At 56.0% G+C, this 14201-nt stretch overlaps 1 protein-coding gene across 5 annotated transcripts in view; it reads right to left on the bottom strand.

The window, feature by feature from the left end:
- Positions 1–14201, bottom strand: part of LOC134540549 (rho-related BTB domain-containing protein 1) — a 123835-nt gene that overhangs the window by 43657 nt on the left and 65977 nt on the right. For 4 of the 5 annotated variants that reach the window (XM_063383359.1, XM_063383358.1, XM_063383362.1 and 1 more), the window contains exon 3: positions 11389–11596. In XM_063383359.1, coding sequence (XP_063239429.1) covers positions 11389–11574 — 186 coding nt within the window. In that variant the 5' untranslated portion in view covers positions 11575–11596. Of the gene's footprint in view, positions 1–11388; positions 11704–14201 lie in introns of those variants that run through there. The other variant, XM_063383361.1, reaches the window with a different exon arrangement.

Here is a 14201-nt window from a genome sequence, read left to right as displayed (position 1 = left end):
GACGATGATAGGAAAAGTAGGAAACGAATGGGAGTGTTACAAGTTTAATGTGCCTCGAAAAAGTCAAATCGATGGTTGTTCCAATCGAGTGGAAGAGATAGATGCGGCGCAAGCGTACAATGAGCGTAACGGGACAAAGCGTAACGGGACAATGTGCGTAACGGGACAATGAGTCATCCTTCTTCGTGCGTGCAGCCAGCGTTCATCGATTCATTAGACGTTCATTAAACCTGTTTGGCAATTCAAACCTCGACTCTGAAGTACATCGTAAGGGGTAAAACAAAAATTATTACTCACGTCGATATAACTGCTCAGGATATCTATAATTTTTGTTCAATCAATAATTATTAATTAACAATAATTTTTCAATCACTGTTGAAATACTCGCACCATAAAGAAAAACCTGTGCGTGTTACTGTTTCTTCAAACAATTCTGCCATTTGGAACTTGCCAAATCTCTGAACTAAATATGAATTTCATAACAGGTAGCGCCATCAATGCGGTAAATGCAGGGACTGTCTCTGCAGCGCTCTCTACGCTGCTGGTTGAACAAGGAGGAACGCGAGCGCGCTGGTAGCAAATATAAAATTCAAGGCATTCACAGCTGACTGTATAGGATACCTATATCTATTCTCTGAAACAATCGCATGCGCACAATGTCCTATTATTTCGTTCATATATCTCTCTAGGTTCTTTTTTTTTTTTTTTTTTTTTTTTTGGGTGGGGACGAATAATCGCACAAAGAGGAAAACGAGCCTAGCAACGTATATAGGTAGCTCTCTCTTTATATCTCTTTGGCAAAGAGAGATTTTTTTCGTGTCACAAACGTTTCACAACAATGTTTCACCTAAACGTTGCACTAACATTCGGCCTTGAAATTTTCCTCTCGTCGCGTCCAAAGAAGTTTAACTTCGAAGAGCTATAGTAATTATTTTCTACCTGCGCGGCCAGAACCGGCTGCAATCCGCCTATCAGGCGTCTGTGGATACAGGGCCGCAACTAGGGGGGAGCAAGCGGGGCATACGCCCCGGGCGCAAAGCTGTGGGGGCGCCGAAATCGCTTGCATTGTAATTCCTACTACAACTGATAACTGGTAGAAAGTTTTTTAACTTGCATGCCAGTAATGTCTAATCTGATTTACAATATAACGTCTCAACATATTTATTTTAAAATACTCTGAGAAAAATGTTGAGTTCATCATTAACATAAAAAAATGTAAAGGGAGAAGTTAGAAAGTTTTAATGCGTTCTTTATACGAATACAGTACAATGTTGTCAGAGAGGGTGGTACCACTGGCTGTGAGGAAGAGCATTATCTATTTGCTATGATGATATCATCAAAATCTTTGCTGCAAAAAGGTCTCGCAAATTGAATTTTAATCTTTAAAAAACATTTATGACGACAATTTAATGAACAAGTCTAGTGATTATACGGACTACTTTATGGACATAGTGGGTTCATGCATGGAAGTTACAGTAGCACAGAAACTGTTACATGTATAAGTATGGAAAATGCTTAAATAGCACCATTTTTGCGAGGGGAGAGCCCCCGGACCTCCCGCTTTATTGGTGTAGTATGTGCAAAAAAAAGAGGGGGGGGGGGGGGGGGCATGAATCCATTCATGCCCCGGGTGCCAGAGACTCTAGTTGCGGCCCTGTGTGGATACGCCTCAACACTGCATGCTACAACCTATCCACTGCAAGTTCCGTCACAGAAACTTATTTACAGCCGAGGTGATGACTCATCAAGGCACAGCAAAAACTGAATTGCTCGGGAGTGGGGCGATCGATGACCGAGATGAGGACAGGCCGAGGAACAACGAATAAAGAAAGAAAAAAAAGGTTCGCGTGTAACTCAGAACACGTAATAAAAGTGAAACCCAAAATTAAAAATAAGTAATTAAAAGACTCTTTTTTTAACTTCGCAAGTACATGCCGACTTTCAAAAACAAAGCAAAAACCTATCCGCAGATATTTTCCAAACGAGTGAATTGCACAGGCTCAAACTATTTATATTTAAAATGCGACTATAAACTGGAGGGAGTCATTAGTCATAAAAGAAACGCAACAAAATGCTGCTGGAAATTAAAAAGTTTCGCAACATTCAGCTACCACTGCTGTTCATTTGAAGACCTTTTCGTAACCAGAGTTTCAGGTTCCTTGCTTTACAGACGCCCTGTGTCCCAAGGCGCGTGGCGGCCATGTTGTTAGTCTCGTGCTCACGCCCGCCACATGCGCGCCGGGGTCGTCCGGTCCTCGAGCTCAGCTCGTTATCCACGCCCGCCGCGCCGACACTTCAGCCTCGTCGGCTCGTACAGCCACTCGAGCGGAGTGGCCGCCCTCGACCCACATGCGAGCCAGGCTCGTACCCGTCCCTCGAGCAGGGCTCGTGCTCTACGGACACTGCAGCCTCGTGCAGCCACTCACGAGCCAGGCTCGTGCCCGTCCCTCGAGCAGGGCTCGTGCTCCACGGACACTGCAGCCTCGTGCAGCCACTCACGAGCCAGGCTCGTACCCGTCCCTCGAGCAGGGCTCGTGCTCCACGGACACTGCAGCCTCGTGCAGCCACTCACGAGCCAGGCTCGTACCCGTCCCTCGAGCAGGGCTCGTGCTCCACGGACACTGCAGCCTCGTGCAGCCACTCACGAGCCAGGCTCGTGCCCGTCCCTCGAGCAGGGCTCGTGCTCCACGGACACTGCAGCCTCGTGCAGCCACTCACGAGCCAGGCTCGTACCCGTCCCTCGAGCAGGGCTCGTGCTCCACGGACACTGCAGCCTCGTGCAGCCACTCACGAGCCAGGCTCGTACCCGTCCCTCGAGCAGGGCTCGTGCTCTACGGACACTGCAGCCTCGTGCAGCCACTCACGAGCCAGGCTCGTGCCCGTCCCTCGAGCAGGGCTCGTGCTCCACGGACACTGCAGCCTCGTGCAGCCACTCACGAGCCAAGCTCGTACCCGTCCCTCGAGCAGGGCTCGTGCTCCACGGACACTGCAGCCTCGTGCAGCCACTCACGAGCCAAGCTCGTACCCGTCCCTCGAGCAGGGCTCGTGCTCCACGGACACTGCAGCCTCGTGCAGCCACTCACGAGCCAGGCTCGTACCCGTCCCTCGAGCAGGGCTCGTGCTCTACGGACACTGCAGCCTCGTGCAGCCATCACGAGCCAGGCTCGTACCCGTCCCTCGAGCAGGGCTAGTGCTCTACGGACACTGCAGCCTCGTGCAGCCATCACGAGCCAGGCTCGTACCCGTCCCTCGAGCAGGGCTAGTGCTCTACGGACACTGCAGCCTCGTGCAGCCACTCACGAGCCAGGCTCGTACCCGTTCCTCGAGCAGGGCTCGTGCTCTACGGACACTGCAGCCTCGTGCAGCCACTCACGAGCCAGGCTCGTGCCCGTTCCTCGAGCAGGGCTCGTGCTCCACGGACACTGCAGCCTCGTGCAGCCACTCACGAGCCAGGCTCGTGCCCGTTCCTCGAGCAGGGCTCGTGCTCTACGGACACTGCAGCCTCGTGCAGCCATCACGAGCCAGGCTCGTGCCCGTCCCTCGAGCAGGGCTAGTGCTCTACGGACACTGCAGCCTCGTGCAGCCATCACGAGCCAGGCTCGTGCCCGTTCCTCGAGCAGGGCTCGTGCTCTACGGACACTGCAGCCTCGTGCAGCCATCACGAGCCAGGCTCGTGCCCGTTCCTCGAGCAGGGCTCGTGCTCTACGGACGCTGCAGCCTCGTGCAGCCATCACGAGCCAGGCTCGTACCCGTCCCTCGAGCAGGGCTAGTGCTCCACGGACGCTGCAGCCTCGTGCAGCCACTCACGAGCCAGGCTCGTACCCGTCCCTCGAGCAGGGCTAGTGCTCCACGGACGCTGCAGCCTCGTGCAGCCACTCACGAGCCAGGCTCGTACCCGTCCCTCGAGCAGGGCTAGTGCTCCACGGACGCTGCAGCCTCGTGCAGCCACTCACGAGCCAGGCTCGTACCCGTCCCTCGAGCAGGGCTAGTGCTCTACGGACACTGCAGCCTCGTGCAGCCACTCACGAGCCAGGCTCGTACCCGTCCCTCGAGCAGGGCTCGTGCTCCACGGACACTGCAGCCTCGTGCAGCCACTCACGAGCCAGGCTCGTACCCGTTCCTCGAGCAGGGCTCGTGCTCTACGGACGCTGCAGCCTCGTGCAGCCATCACGAGCCAGGCTCGTACCCGTCCCTCGAGCAGGGCTAGTGCTCCACGGACGCTGCAGCCTAGTGCAGCCACTCACGAGCCAGGCTCGTACCCGTCCCTCGAGCAGGGCTCGTGCTCCACGGACGCTGCAGCCTCGTGCAGCCACTCACGAGCCAGGCTCGTACCCGTCCCTCGAGCAGGGCTAGTGCTCCACGGACGCTGCAGCCTCGTGCAGCCACTCACGAGCCAGGCTCGTACCCGTCCCTCGAGCAGGGCTAGTGCTCCACGGACACTGCAGCCTCGTGCAGCCACTCACGAGCCAGGCTCGTACCCGTCCCTCGAGCAGGGCTAGTGCTCCACGGACGCTGCAGCCTCGTGCAGCCACTCACGAGCCAGGCTCGTACCCGTCCCTCAAGCAGGGCTAGTGCTCTACGGACGCTGCAGCCTCGTGCAGCCACTCACGAGCCAGGCTCGTACCCGTCCCTCGAGCAGGGCTAGTGCTCTACGGACGCTGCAGCCTCGTGCAGCCACTCACGAGCCAGGCTCGTACCCGTCCCTCGAGCAGGGCTCGTGCTCTACGGACGCTGCAGCCTCGTGCAGCCACTCACGAGCCAGGCTCGTACCCGTCCCTCGAGCAGGGCTAGTGCTCCACGGACGCTGCAGCCTCGTGCAGCCACTCACGAGCCAGGCTCGTACCCGTCCCTCGAGCAGGGCTCGTGCTCCACGGACACTGCAGCCTCGTGCAGCCACTCACGAGCCAGGCTCGTGCCCGTCCCTCGAGCAGGGCTAGTGCTCCACGGACGCTGCAGCCTCGTGCAGCCACTCACGAGCCAGGCTCGTACCCGTCCCTCGAGCAGGGCTCGTGCTCTACGGACACTGCAGCCTCGTGCAGCCACTCACGAGCCAGGCTCGTACCCGTCCCTCGAGCAGGGCTAGTGCTCCACGGACGCTGCAGCCTCGTGCAGCCACTCACGAGCCAGGCTCGTACCCGTCCCTCGAGCAGGGCTAGTGCTCCACGGACGCTGCAGCCTCGTGCAGCCACTCACGAGCCAGGCTCGTACCCGTCCCTCGAGCAGGGCTAGTGTTCTACGGACACTGCAACCTCGATAAGCCACTCACGAGCCAGGGTCGTACCCGTCCCTCGACAAGGGTTCGTGCTCCACGGACGCTGCAGCCTCGTGCAGCCACTCACGAGCCAGGCTCGTACCCGTCCCTCGAGCAGGGCTAGTGTTCTACGGACACTGCAACCTCGTGCAACCACTCACGAGCCAAGCTCGTACCCGTCCCTCGAATAGGGCTCGTGCTCTACGGACGCTGCAGCCTCGTGCAGCCACTCACGAGCCAGGGTCGTACCCGTCTCACGAGCAAAGCTCGTGCTCCACGGTCACTGCAGCCTCGTGCAGCCACTCACGAACCAGGCTCGTGCCCGTCCCTCGAGCAGGGCTCGTGCTCTACGGACGCTGCAGCCTCGTGCAGCCACTCACGAGCCAGGCTCGTACCCGTCCCTCGAGCAGGGCTAGTGCTCTACGGACACTGCAGCCTCGTGCAGCCACTCACGAGCCAGGCTCGTGCCCGTCCCTCGAGCAGGGCTAGTGCTCCACGGACGCTGCAGCCTCGTGCAGCCACTCACGAGCCAGGCTCGTGCCCGTCCCTCGAGCAGGGCTCGTGCTCTACGGACGCTGCAGCCTCGTGCAGCCACTCACGAGCCAGGCTCGTACCCGTCCCTCTAGCAGGGCTCGTGCTCTACGGACGCTGCAGCCTCGTGCAGCCACTCACGAGCCAGGGTCGTACCCGTCTCACGAGCAAAGCTCGTGCTCCACGGTCACTGCAGCCTCGTGCAGCCACTCACGAGCCAGGCTCGTGCCCGTCACTCGAGCAGGGCTCGTGCTCTACGGACGCTGCAGCCTCGTGCAGCCACTCTCGAGCCAGGCTCGTACCCGTCCCTCTAGCAGGGCTCGTGCTCTACGGACACTGCAGCCTCGTGCAGCCACTCACGAGCCAGGCTCGTACCCGTCCCTCGAGCAGGGCTAGTGCTCTACGGACACTGCAGCCTCGTGCAGCCACTCACGAGCCTAGCTCGTACCCGTCCCTCGAGCAGGACTAGTGTTCTACGGACACTGCAACCTCGTGCAGCCACTCACGAGCCAGGCTCGTACCCGTCCCTCGAGCAGGGATAATGCTCTACGGACACTGCAGCCTCGTAGAGCCACTCACGAGCCAGGCTAGTACCCGTCCCTCGAGCAGGGCTAGTGCTCTACGGACACTGCAGCCTCGTGCAGCCACTCACGAGCCAGGCTCGTACCCGTCCCTCGAGCAGGGCTAGTGCTCTACGGACACTGCAGCCTCGTAGAGCCACTCACGAGCCAGGCTCGTACCCGTCCCTCGAGCAGGGCTAGTGCTCTACGGACACTGCAGCCTCGTGCAGCCACTCACGAGCCAGGCTCGTACCCGTCCCTCGAGCAGGGCTAGTGCTCCACGGACACTGCAGCCTCGTAGAGCCACTCACGAGCCAGGCTCGTACCCGTCCCTCGAGCAGGGCTAGTGCTCCACGGACACTGCAGCCTCGTGCAGCCACTCACGAGCCAGGCTCGTACCCGTCCCTCGAGCAGGGCTAGTGCTCTACGGACACTGCAGCCTCGTAGAGCCACTCACGAGCCAGGCTCGTACCCGTCCCTCGAGCAGGGCTAGTGCTCTACGGACACTGCAGCCTCGTGCAGCCACTCAAGAGCCAGGCTCGTACCCGTTCCTCGAGCAGGGCTAGTGCTCTACGGACACTGCAGCCTCGTAGAGCCACTCACGAGCCAGGCTCGTGCCCGTCCCTCGAGCAGGGCTAGTGCTCTACGGACACTGCAGCCTCGTGCAGCCACTCACGAGCCAGGCTCGTACCCGTTCCTCGAGCAGGGCTCGTGCTCCACGGACACTGCAGCCTCGTGCAGCCACTCACGAGCCAAGCTCGTGCCCGTCCCTCGAGCAGGGCTCGTGCTCCATGGACACTGCAGCCTCGTGCAGCCACTCACGAGCCAGGCTCGTACCCGTCCCTCGAGCAGGGCTCGTGCTCCACGGACACTGCAGCCTCGTGCAGCCACTCACGAGCCAAGCTCGTGCCCGTCCCTCGAGCAGGGCTCGTGCTCCACGGACACTGCAGCCTCGTGCAGCCACTCACGAGCCAGGCTCGTACCCGTTCCTCGAGCAGGGCTCGTGCTCCACGGACACTGCAGCCTCGTGCAGCCACTCACGAGCCAAGCTCGTGCCCGTCCCTCGAGCAGGGCTCGTGCTCCACGGACACTGCAGCCTCGTGCAGCCACTCACGAGCCAGGCTCGTACCCGTTCCTCGAGCAGGGCTCGTGCTCCACGGACACTGCAGCCTCGTGCAGCCACTCACGAGCCAGGCTCGTACCCGTCCCTCGAGCAGGGCTAGTGCTCTACGGACACTGCAGCCTCGTAGAGCCACTCACGAGCCAGGCTCGTACCCGTCCCTCGAGCAGGGCTAGTGCTCTACGGACACTGCAGCCTCGTAGAGCCACTCACGAGCCAGGCTCGTGCCCGTCTCTCGAGCAGGGCTAGTGCTCTACGGACACTGCAGCCTCGTGCAGCCACTCACGAGCCAGGCTCGTGCCCGTCCCTCGAGCAGGGCTAGTGCTCCACGGACGCTGCAGCCTCGTGCAGCCACTCACGAGCCAGGCTCGTACCCGTTCCTCGAGCAGGGCTCGTGCTCCACGGACACTGCAGCCTCGTGCAGCCACTCACGAGCCAAGCTCGTGCCCGTCCCTCGAGCAGGGCTCGTGCTCCACGGACACTGCAGCCTCGTGCAGCCACTCACGAGCCAGGCTCGTACCCGTTCCTCGAGCAGGGCTAGTGCTCCACTGACACTGCAGCCTCGTGCAGCCACTCACGAGCCAGGCTCGTACCCGTTCCTCGAGCAGGGCTAGTGCTCCACGGACACTGCAGCCTCGTGCAGCCACTCACGAGCCAGGCTCGTACCCGTCCCTCGAGCAGGGCTAGTGCTCCACGGACACTGCAGCCTCGTGCAGCCACTCACGAGCCAAGCTCGTGCCCGTCCCTCGAGCAGGGCTCGTGCTCCACGGACACTGCAGCCTCGTAGAGCCACTCACGAGCCAGGCTCGTACCCGTTCCTCGAGCAGGGCTCGTGCTCCACGGACACTGCAGCCTCGTGCAGCCACTCACGAGCCAAGCTCGTGCCCGTCCCTCGAGCAGGGCTAGTGCTCTACGGACACTGCAGCCTCGTGCAGCCACTCACGAGCCAGGCTCGTACCCGTTCCTCGAGCAGGGCTCGTGCTCCACGGACACTGCAGCCTCGTGCAGCCACTCACGAGCCAGGCTCGTACCCGTCCCTCGAGCAGGGCTAGTGCTCTACGGACACTGCAGCCTCGTAGAGCCACTCACGAGCCAGGCTCGTACCCGTCCCTCGAGCAGGGCTAGTGCTCTACGGACACTGCAGCCTCGTAGAGCCACTCACGAGCCAGGCTCGTGCCCGTCCCTCGAGCAGGGCTAGTGCTCTACGGACACTGCAGCCTCGTGCAGCCACTCACGAGCCAGGCTCGTGCCCGTCCCTCGAGCAGGGCTAGTGCTCTACGGACACTGCAGCCTCGTGCAGCCACTCACGAGCCAGGCTCGTACCCGTCCCTCGAGCAGGGCTAGTGCTCTACGGACACTGCAGCCTCGTGCAGCCACTCACGAGCCAGGCTCGTACCCGTTCCTCGAGCAGGGCTAGTGCTCTACGGACACTGCAGCCTCGTGCAGCCACTCACGAGACAGGCTCGTACCCGTTCCTCGAGCAGGGCTAGTGCTCTACGGACACTGCAGCCTCGTAGAGCCACTCACGAGCCAGGCTCGTACCCGTCCCTCGAGCAGGGCTAGTGCTCTACGGACACTGCAGCCTCGTGCAGCCACTCACGAGCCAGGCTCGTGCCCGTCCCTCGAGCAGGGCTAGTGCTCTACGGACACTGCAGCCTCGTGCAGCCACTCACGAGCCAGGCTCGTACCCGTTCCTCGAGCAGGGCTAGTGCTCTACGGACACTGCAGCCTCGTGCAGCCACTCACGAGCCAGGCTCGTACCCGTTCCTCGAGCAGGGCTAGTGCTCTACGGACACTGCAGCCTCGTAGAGCCACTCACGAGCCAGGCTCGTGCCCGTCCCTCGAGCAGGGCTAGTGCTCTACGGACACTGCAGCCTCGTGCAGCCACTCACGAGCCAGGCTCGTACCCGTTCCTCGAGCAGGGCTAGTGCTCTACGGACACTGCAGCCTCGTGCAGCCACTCACGAGCCAGGCTCGTACCCGTTCCTCGAGCAGGGCTAGTGCTCTACGGACACTGCAGCCTCGTGCAGCCACTCACGAGCCAGGCTCGTGCCCGTCCCTCGAGCAGGGCTAGTGCTCTACGGACACTGCAGCCTCGTGCAGCCACTCACGAGCCAGGCTCGTACCCGTTCCTCGAGCAGGGCTAGTGCTCTACGGACACTGCAGCCTCGTGCAGCCACTCACGAGCCAGGCTCGTACCCGTTCCTCGAGCAGGGCTAGTGCTCTACGGACACTGCAGCCTCGTGCAGCCACTCACGAGCCAGGCTCGTGCCCGTTCCTCGAGCAGGGCTAGTGCTCTACGGACACTGCAGCCTCGTGCAGCCACTCACGAGCCAGGCTCGTGCCCGTTCCTCGAGCAGGGCTAGTGCTCTACGGACACTGCAGCCTCGTGCAGCCATCACGAGCCAGGCTCGTATCGGTCCCTCCACTGACACTGCCACCAGGACGAGCTTGGCTCGTTTCTCTCACAACTACAAGTGTGTGATGTTTTCACTTGTTAATTGCTAAATCTATACACGTTACCTATGGGCATGAGCTAACGCAGAATTCATTTCCCAGGGAGCTTAGTTGGGGGGGGGGGGGGGTTGAACTATTTCTTTCTTTTCTGCTTCCAAATTTGTTCATTTTGTTGGGAATAATACAATTTTTTATACTTTTTTTAGGATTTTTTTTGAGGTGGGGAGGGGGGAGTGTTTGTGATATATGGATATCCCATCTTGCGTACGCCACTGACAATGGGTTAAGTAACTAAAGCACTTACATTGTATGTAATTTCAAATGCAAATAAGCCAAAATTGTAAAATATACAACAAATCATGGCCCACATATGGACTGCTAGAGGACACACAATAAAGGATGCACCACAGCAGGCAGTAGGCGGTACTCACATCCTTGTAGGTGTGGTACTTGTCGATGGCCCACACATGGACTGCTAGAGGACACACAGTAAAGGGAAAGTACTACAGCAGACAGTAGACGGTACTCACATCCTTGTAGATGCGGTACTGGTCGATGGCCCACACATGGACTGCTACAGGACACACAGTAAAGGGTGCACTACAGCAGGCAGTAGACGGTACTCACATCCTTGTAGATGCGGTACTGGTCGATGGCCCACACATGGACTGCTACAGGACACACAGTAAAGGGTGTACCACAGCAGGCAGTAGACGGTACTCACATCCTTGTAGATGCGGTACTGGTCGATGGCCCACACATGGACTGCTACAGGACACACAGTAAAGGGTGTACCACAGCAGGCAGTAGACGGTACTCACATCCTTGTTGATGCGGTACTGGTCGATGGCCCACACATGGACTGCTACAGGACACACAGTAAAGGGTGTACCACAGCAGGCAGTGGGCGGTACTCACATCCTTGTAGAAGCGGTACTGGTCGATGGACTGCTACGGGACACACAGTAAAGGGTGGGTACCACAGCAGGTAGTAGACGGTACTCACATCCTTGTAGATGCGGTACTGGTCGATGGACTGCTACGGGACACACAGTAAAGGGTGGGTACCACAGCAGGCAGCAGGCGGTACTCACATCCTTGTAGATGCGGTACTGGTCGATGGACTGCTACGGGACACACAGTAAAGGGTGGGTACCACAGCAGGCAGCAGGCGGTACTCACATCCTTGTAGATGCGGTACTGGCCGATGGCCCACACATGGACTGCTACGGGACACACAGTAAAGGGTGTACCACAGCAGGCAGCAGGCGGTACTCACATCCTTGTAGATGCGGTACTGGTCACTGTGGCCAGGTGTATGGACTGCTAGAGGACACACAGTAAAGGGTGGGTACTACAGCAGGCAGTAGACGGTACTCACATCCTTGTAGATGCGGTACTGGTCGATGGACTGCTACGGGACACACAGTAAAGGGTGGGTACTACAGCAGGCAGTAGACGGTACTCACATCCTTGTAGATGCGGTACTGGTCGATGGCCCACACGGTGGGCACGTGTGTGGACAGCAGCTGAGACAGTGACACCTGCTTGTTGCAGGCGCGCGCGCAGATGAGTCTCGTCTTGCCGACGGCCGTGTCTCCCACCACTACGCACTTCACCAGCTCTTGGTGAGGTTGTTCATTATCCATTATCATGACCCATTATCTAGAAGGCGGCCTGCAACAGCGAACAAACATGCGGCCGCGCATCACCACAGCTGAACACCGCACTTCTAACCACTGCACTCCCTCCCATGAAGAACACTGAACAGCAACACAACTACCCTGCACATACGACGACTGACGTTGTCAAACAAGTTGCGACACTGCTTATACATCACAAGATAAGGCGGAGTTGTCGGAGGTCTATTTTTCTGAAGATAAGAAGTTCAAACCACTCATAAAGCATTGTCCCTACGTTAAAGCACACGCACGACATTTTTTTCTGAAATTATAACTTCAGTGAAGTCATCAAGCAAAGTCCAAATTAAGACGCAATAGGGGAAAAAAATGCTATAATTACGCCTTTTGGCCAACCAAACAATCATCGTACAAGCAGGGTCGAAACTTATGTGCTGAGATGAAGTATTGTAAACTAAAAGTATGTTTTATACGCCTAAAATAAAATACACTGACAATTTTGCACTTGAGATTAGTATTTAAACATCTGCATTATAATCTCATTTTTAAAAAAAACACACAGACTTTTACAATAATGCAGGATTTTAAATATTGCAAAGGAGAATGTTCCGTAAAATGCTGCTTTTAAAAAGTGCCAAAGGAAAATCTGAGTAATAAAAATGTATTAGTAAAGCAATTCACCTTTTTTTCATTACCAATGACAAGTGAAAGTGTTGTTTCAAACATAAAAATTTAGATAAAACTTGACAGTATACAATAATACCAGACAAAAGTGGTATTGCGTTTTTCATGCATTGTTTTGAATCACTTCAGAACCGAGACAAACAGCGATCGACTACAAAATACAAAAAAAAAAAAAACTAACATAATACACAATAAGAGTGAGGACACGGAACTTTGGTAGACACGCTAGACCATTCATCTTGACCCAATAAGCATTGTATGCCCTAAACTCCATTTACCCTGGCTTAAAATATTTATTTCAGTACCTTAACAATTTAACATATCAATCAGGTGTACTGTTTATATATATTTTTTTTCAATCATCAACTGACAGTGTTATCACTAGAAGTTCAATATCCAGCTGTGTGGAAGATAAAACTATTTCCCACGCATGGCAAAGGCCTCTGGGAAAGACAACAGCAGTGATTGAAAGATAAACACGGTTGCTATGTGACCTGGCTGAAACAATGACCGAAGGAAGAAAATACGATAAACAAGATCTCCACGTATTCCGCAAAGACACAAACAAAAATCCACTGCATCCACAAGCGGTTCTGGATTTGGAGGAACGTCATTTTCCTTGCTACCTCAATTTTCAAAACCGATATAAATGATAATTCTTACCAAGAATAGCTCTCATACGTAGGCTTTAACATTTCACACAGCGTAATAGCTTCTTTGTACATTTCGTTTTAGTTTGAAATTATAAATACAGGTTAAATTTGAAGACAAAACTTTAAACAAAATATATATTAAAATCTACGAATCACAAAGTTGTGTTCACCTGTTAGTTGATTTCTGTGGTTAATTTACGTGCTTGTTTACATAATTTTGTTTTGTGGTTTTTGACGAGACAACGTCTAATAAATCGATGAACGCCGGCTGCACGCACGAAAAAGTGTCCCGTTACGAACATAGTCCCGTTACGCGGTGTCCCGTTACGCTCATTGTACGCTTGCGTCGCATCTATCTCTCTTCCACTCGATTGGAACAAACATCGATTTGACTTTTCCGAGGCACATTAAACCTGAAACAGCGCGGGCCGTAAGGTCGAGGGAGACGCGCGGGCAAGGCTGCAGGCAGCGGGCATCGCCCGGTTCTCGACCTTATGGCCTCGGACACGGTCGGGCCTTCCGCGTACACGCGACGGCCGCACCGACGGATCGATAGTTCACACGACCCCACTCCGGCAAGTCGACACATCTCGAACACGCGCCAACGTGGGAAGCCTTCTTTTCACAGACGAGAGAGCCAAACGCCCGATCGTGCAGCTTCTGTTTTTTTTTTGTTCATTGTAAATGTGTTGATAACATGATACTAATGGTCTATTAGGTTTGGTTAGCTACATTATAAATACTTTAAAACATCGTGGACGGTTGATTTGGTTACGATAGCTACATTAAAGATACTGTGAAATCATGTAAACTGTTTCCTAGCATGAACTTCGGGGAACTTCGGGTGTGGCTCTCCCGTCTGTGAAATGAAGGTTTCCCACGCTTTAACGCTCACGAGTCGCCATATTGCGTAGGTGGTAGAGGTGGGTTGTTACAGCAAATTTCGGTATCAGTTTCAACCAGTTAATGATACAGTAATGTACTGGTTACAAGTCGCTGATACTTCTGTATCAGCAACAGCAGTAGCAGTCCCAGGAAGCAGCATTCTCGTTACAGGTTACACATCCTCCGTGCCGTCATCACCAGCGTAAAAAGGTATGAGTTTTCTCTTTCCACGTTCTTCGTAAAAAGGTATCAGTTTTCTCATTCTACATTCTTCGTAGTCGAAAAAAAGGGTATCGGTGTTCTCTTTCCGCGCCTTTCGTAATCTGAGTCTTCAGTCTTCGCAAGAAGCACGCACTGCGCACTGAGCGTACTTTGATATGGGACAAAAACAAAACGACTCGTAACAATTTCGCTCTGCGC

The sequence above is a fragment of the Bacillus rossius genome, chromosome 17 (genome assembly GCF_032445375.1).
Source record: "Bacillus rossius redtenbacheri isolate Brsri chromosome 17, Brsri_v3, whole genome shotgun sequence".
NCBI lineage: Eukaryota > Metazoa > Arthropoda > Insecta > Phasmatodea > Bacillidae > Bacillus > Bacillus rossius.
Note: the sequence above shows the minus strand (reverse complement) of the source record. Positions and strands in the feature narration are given on the sequence as shown.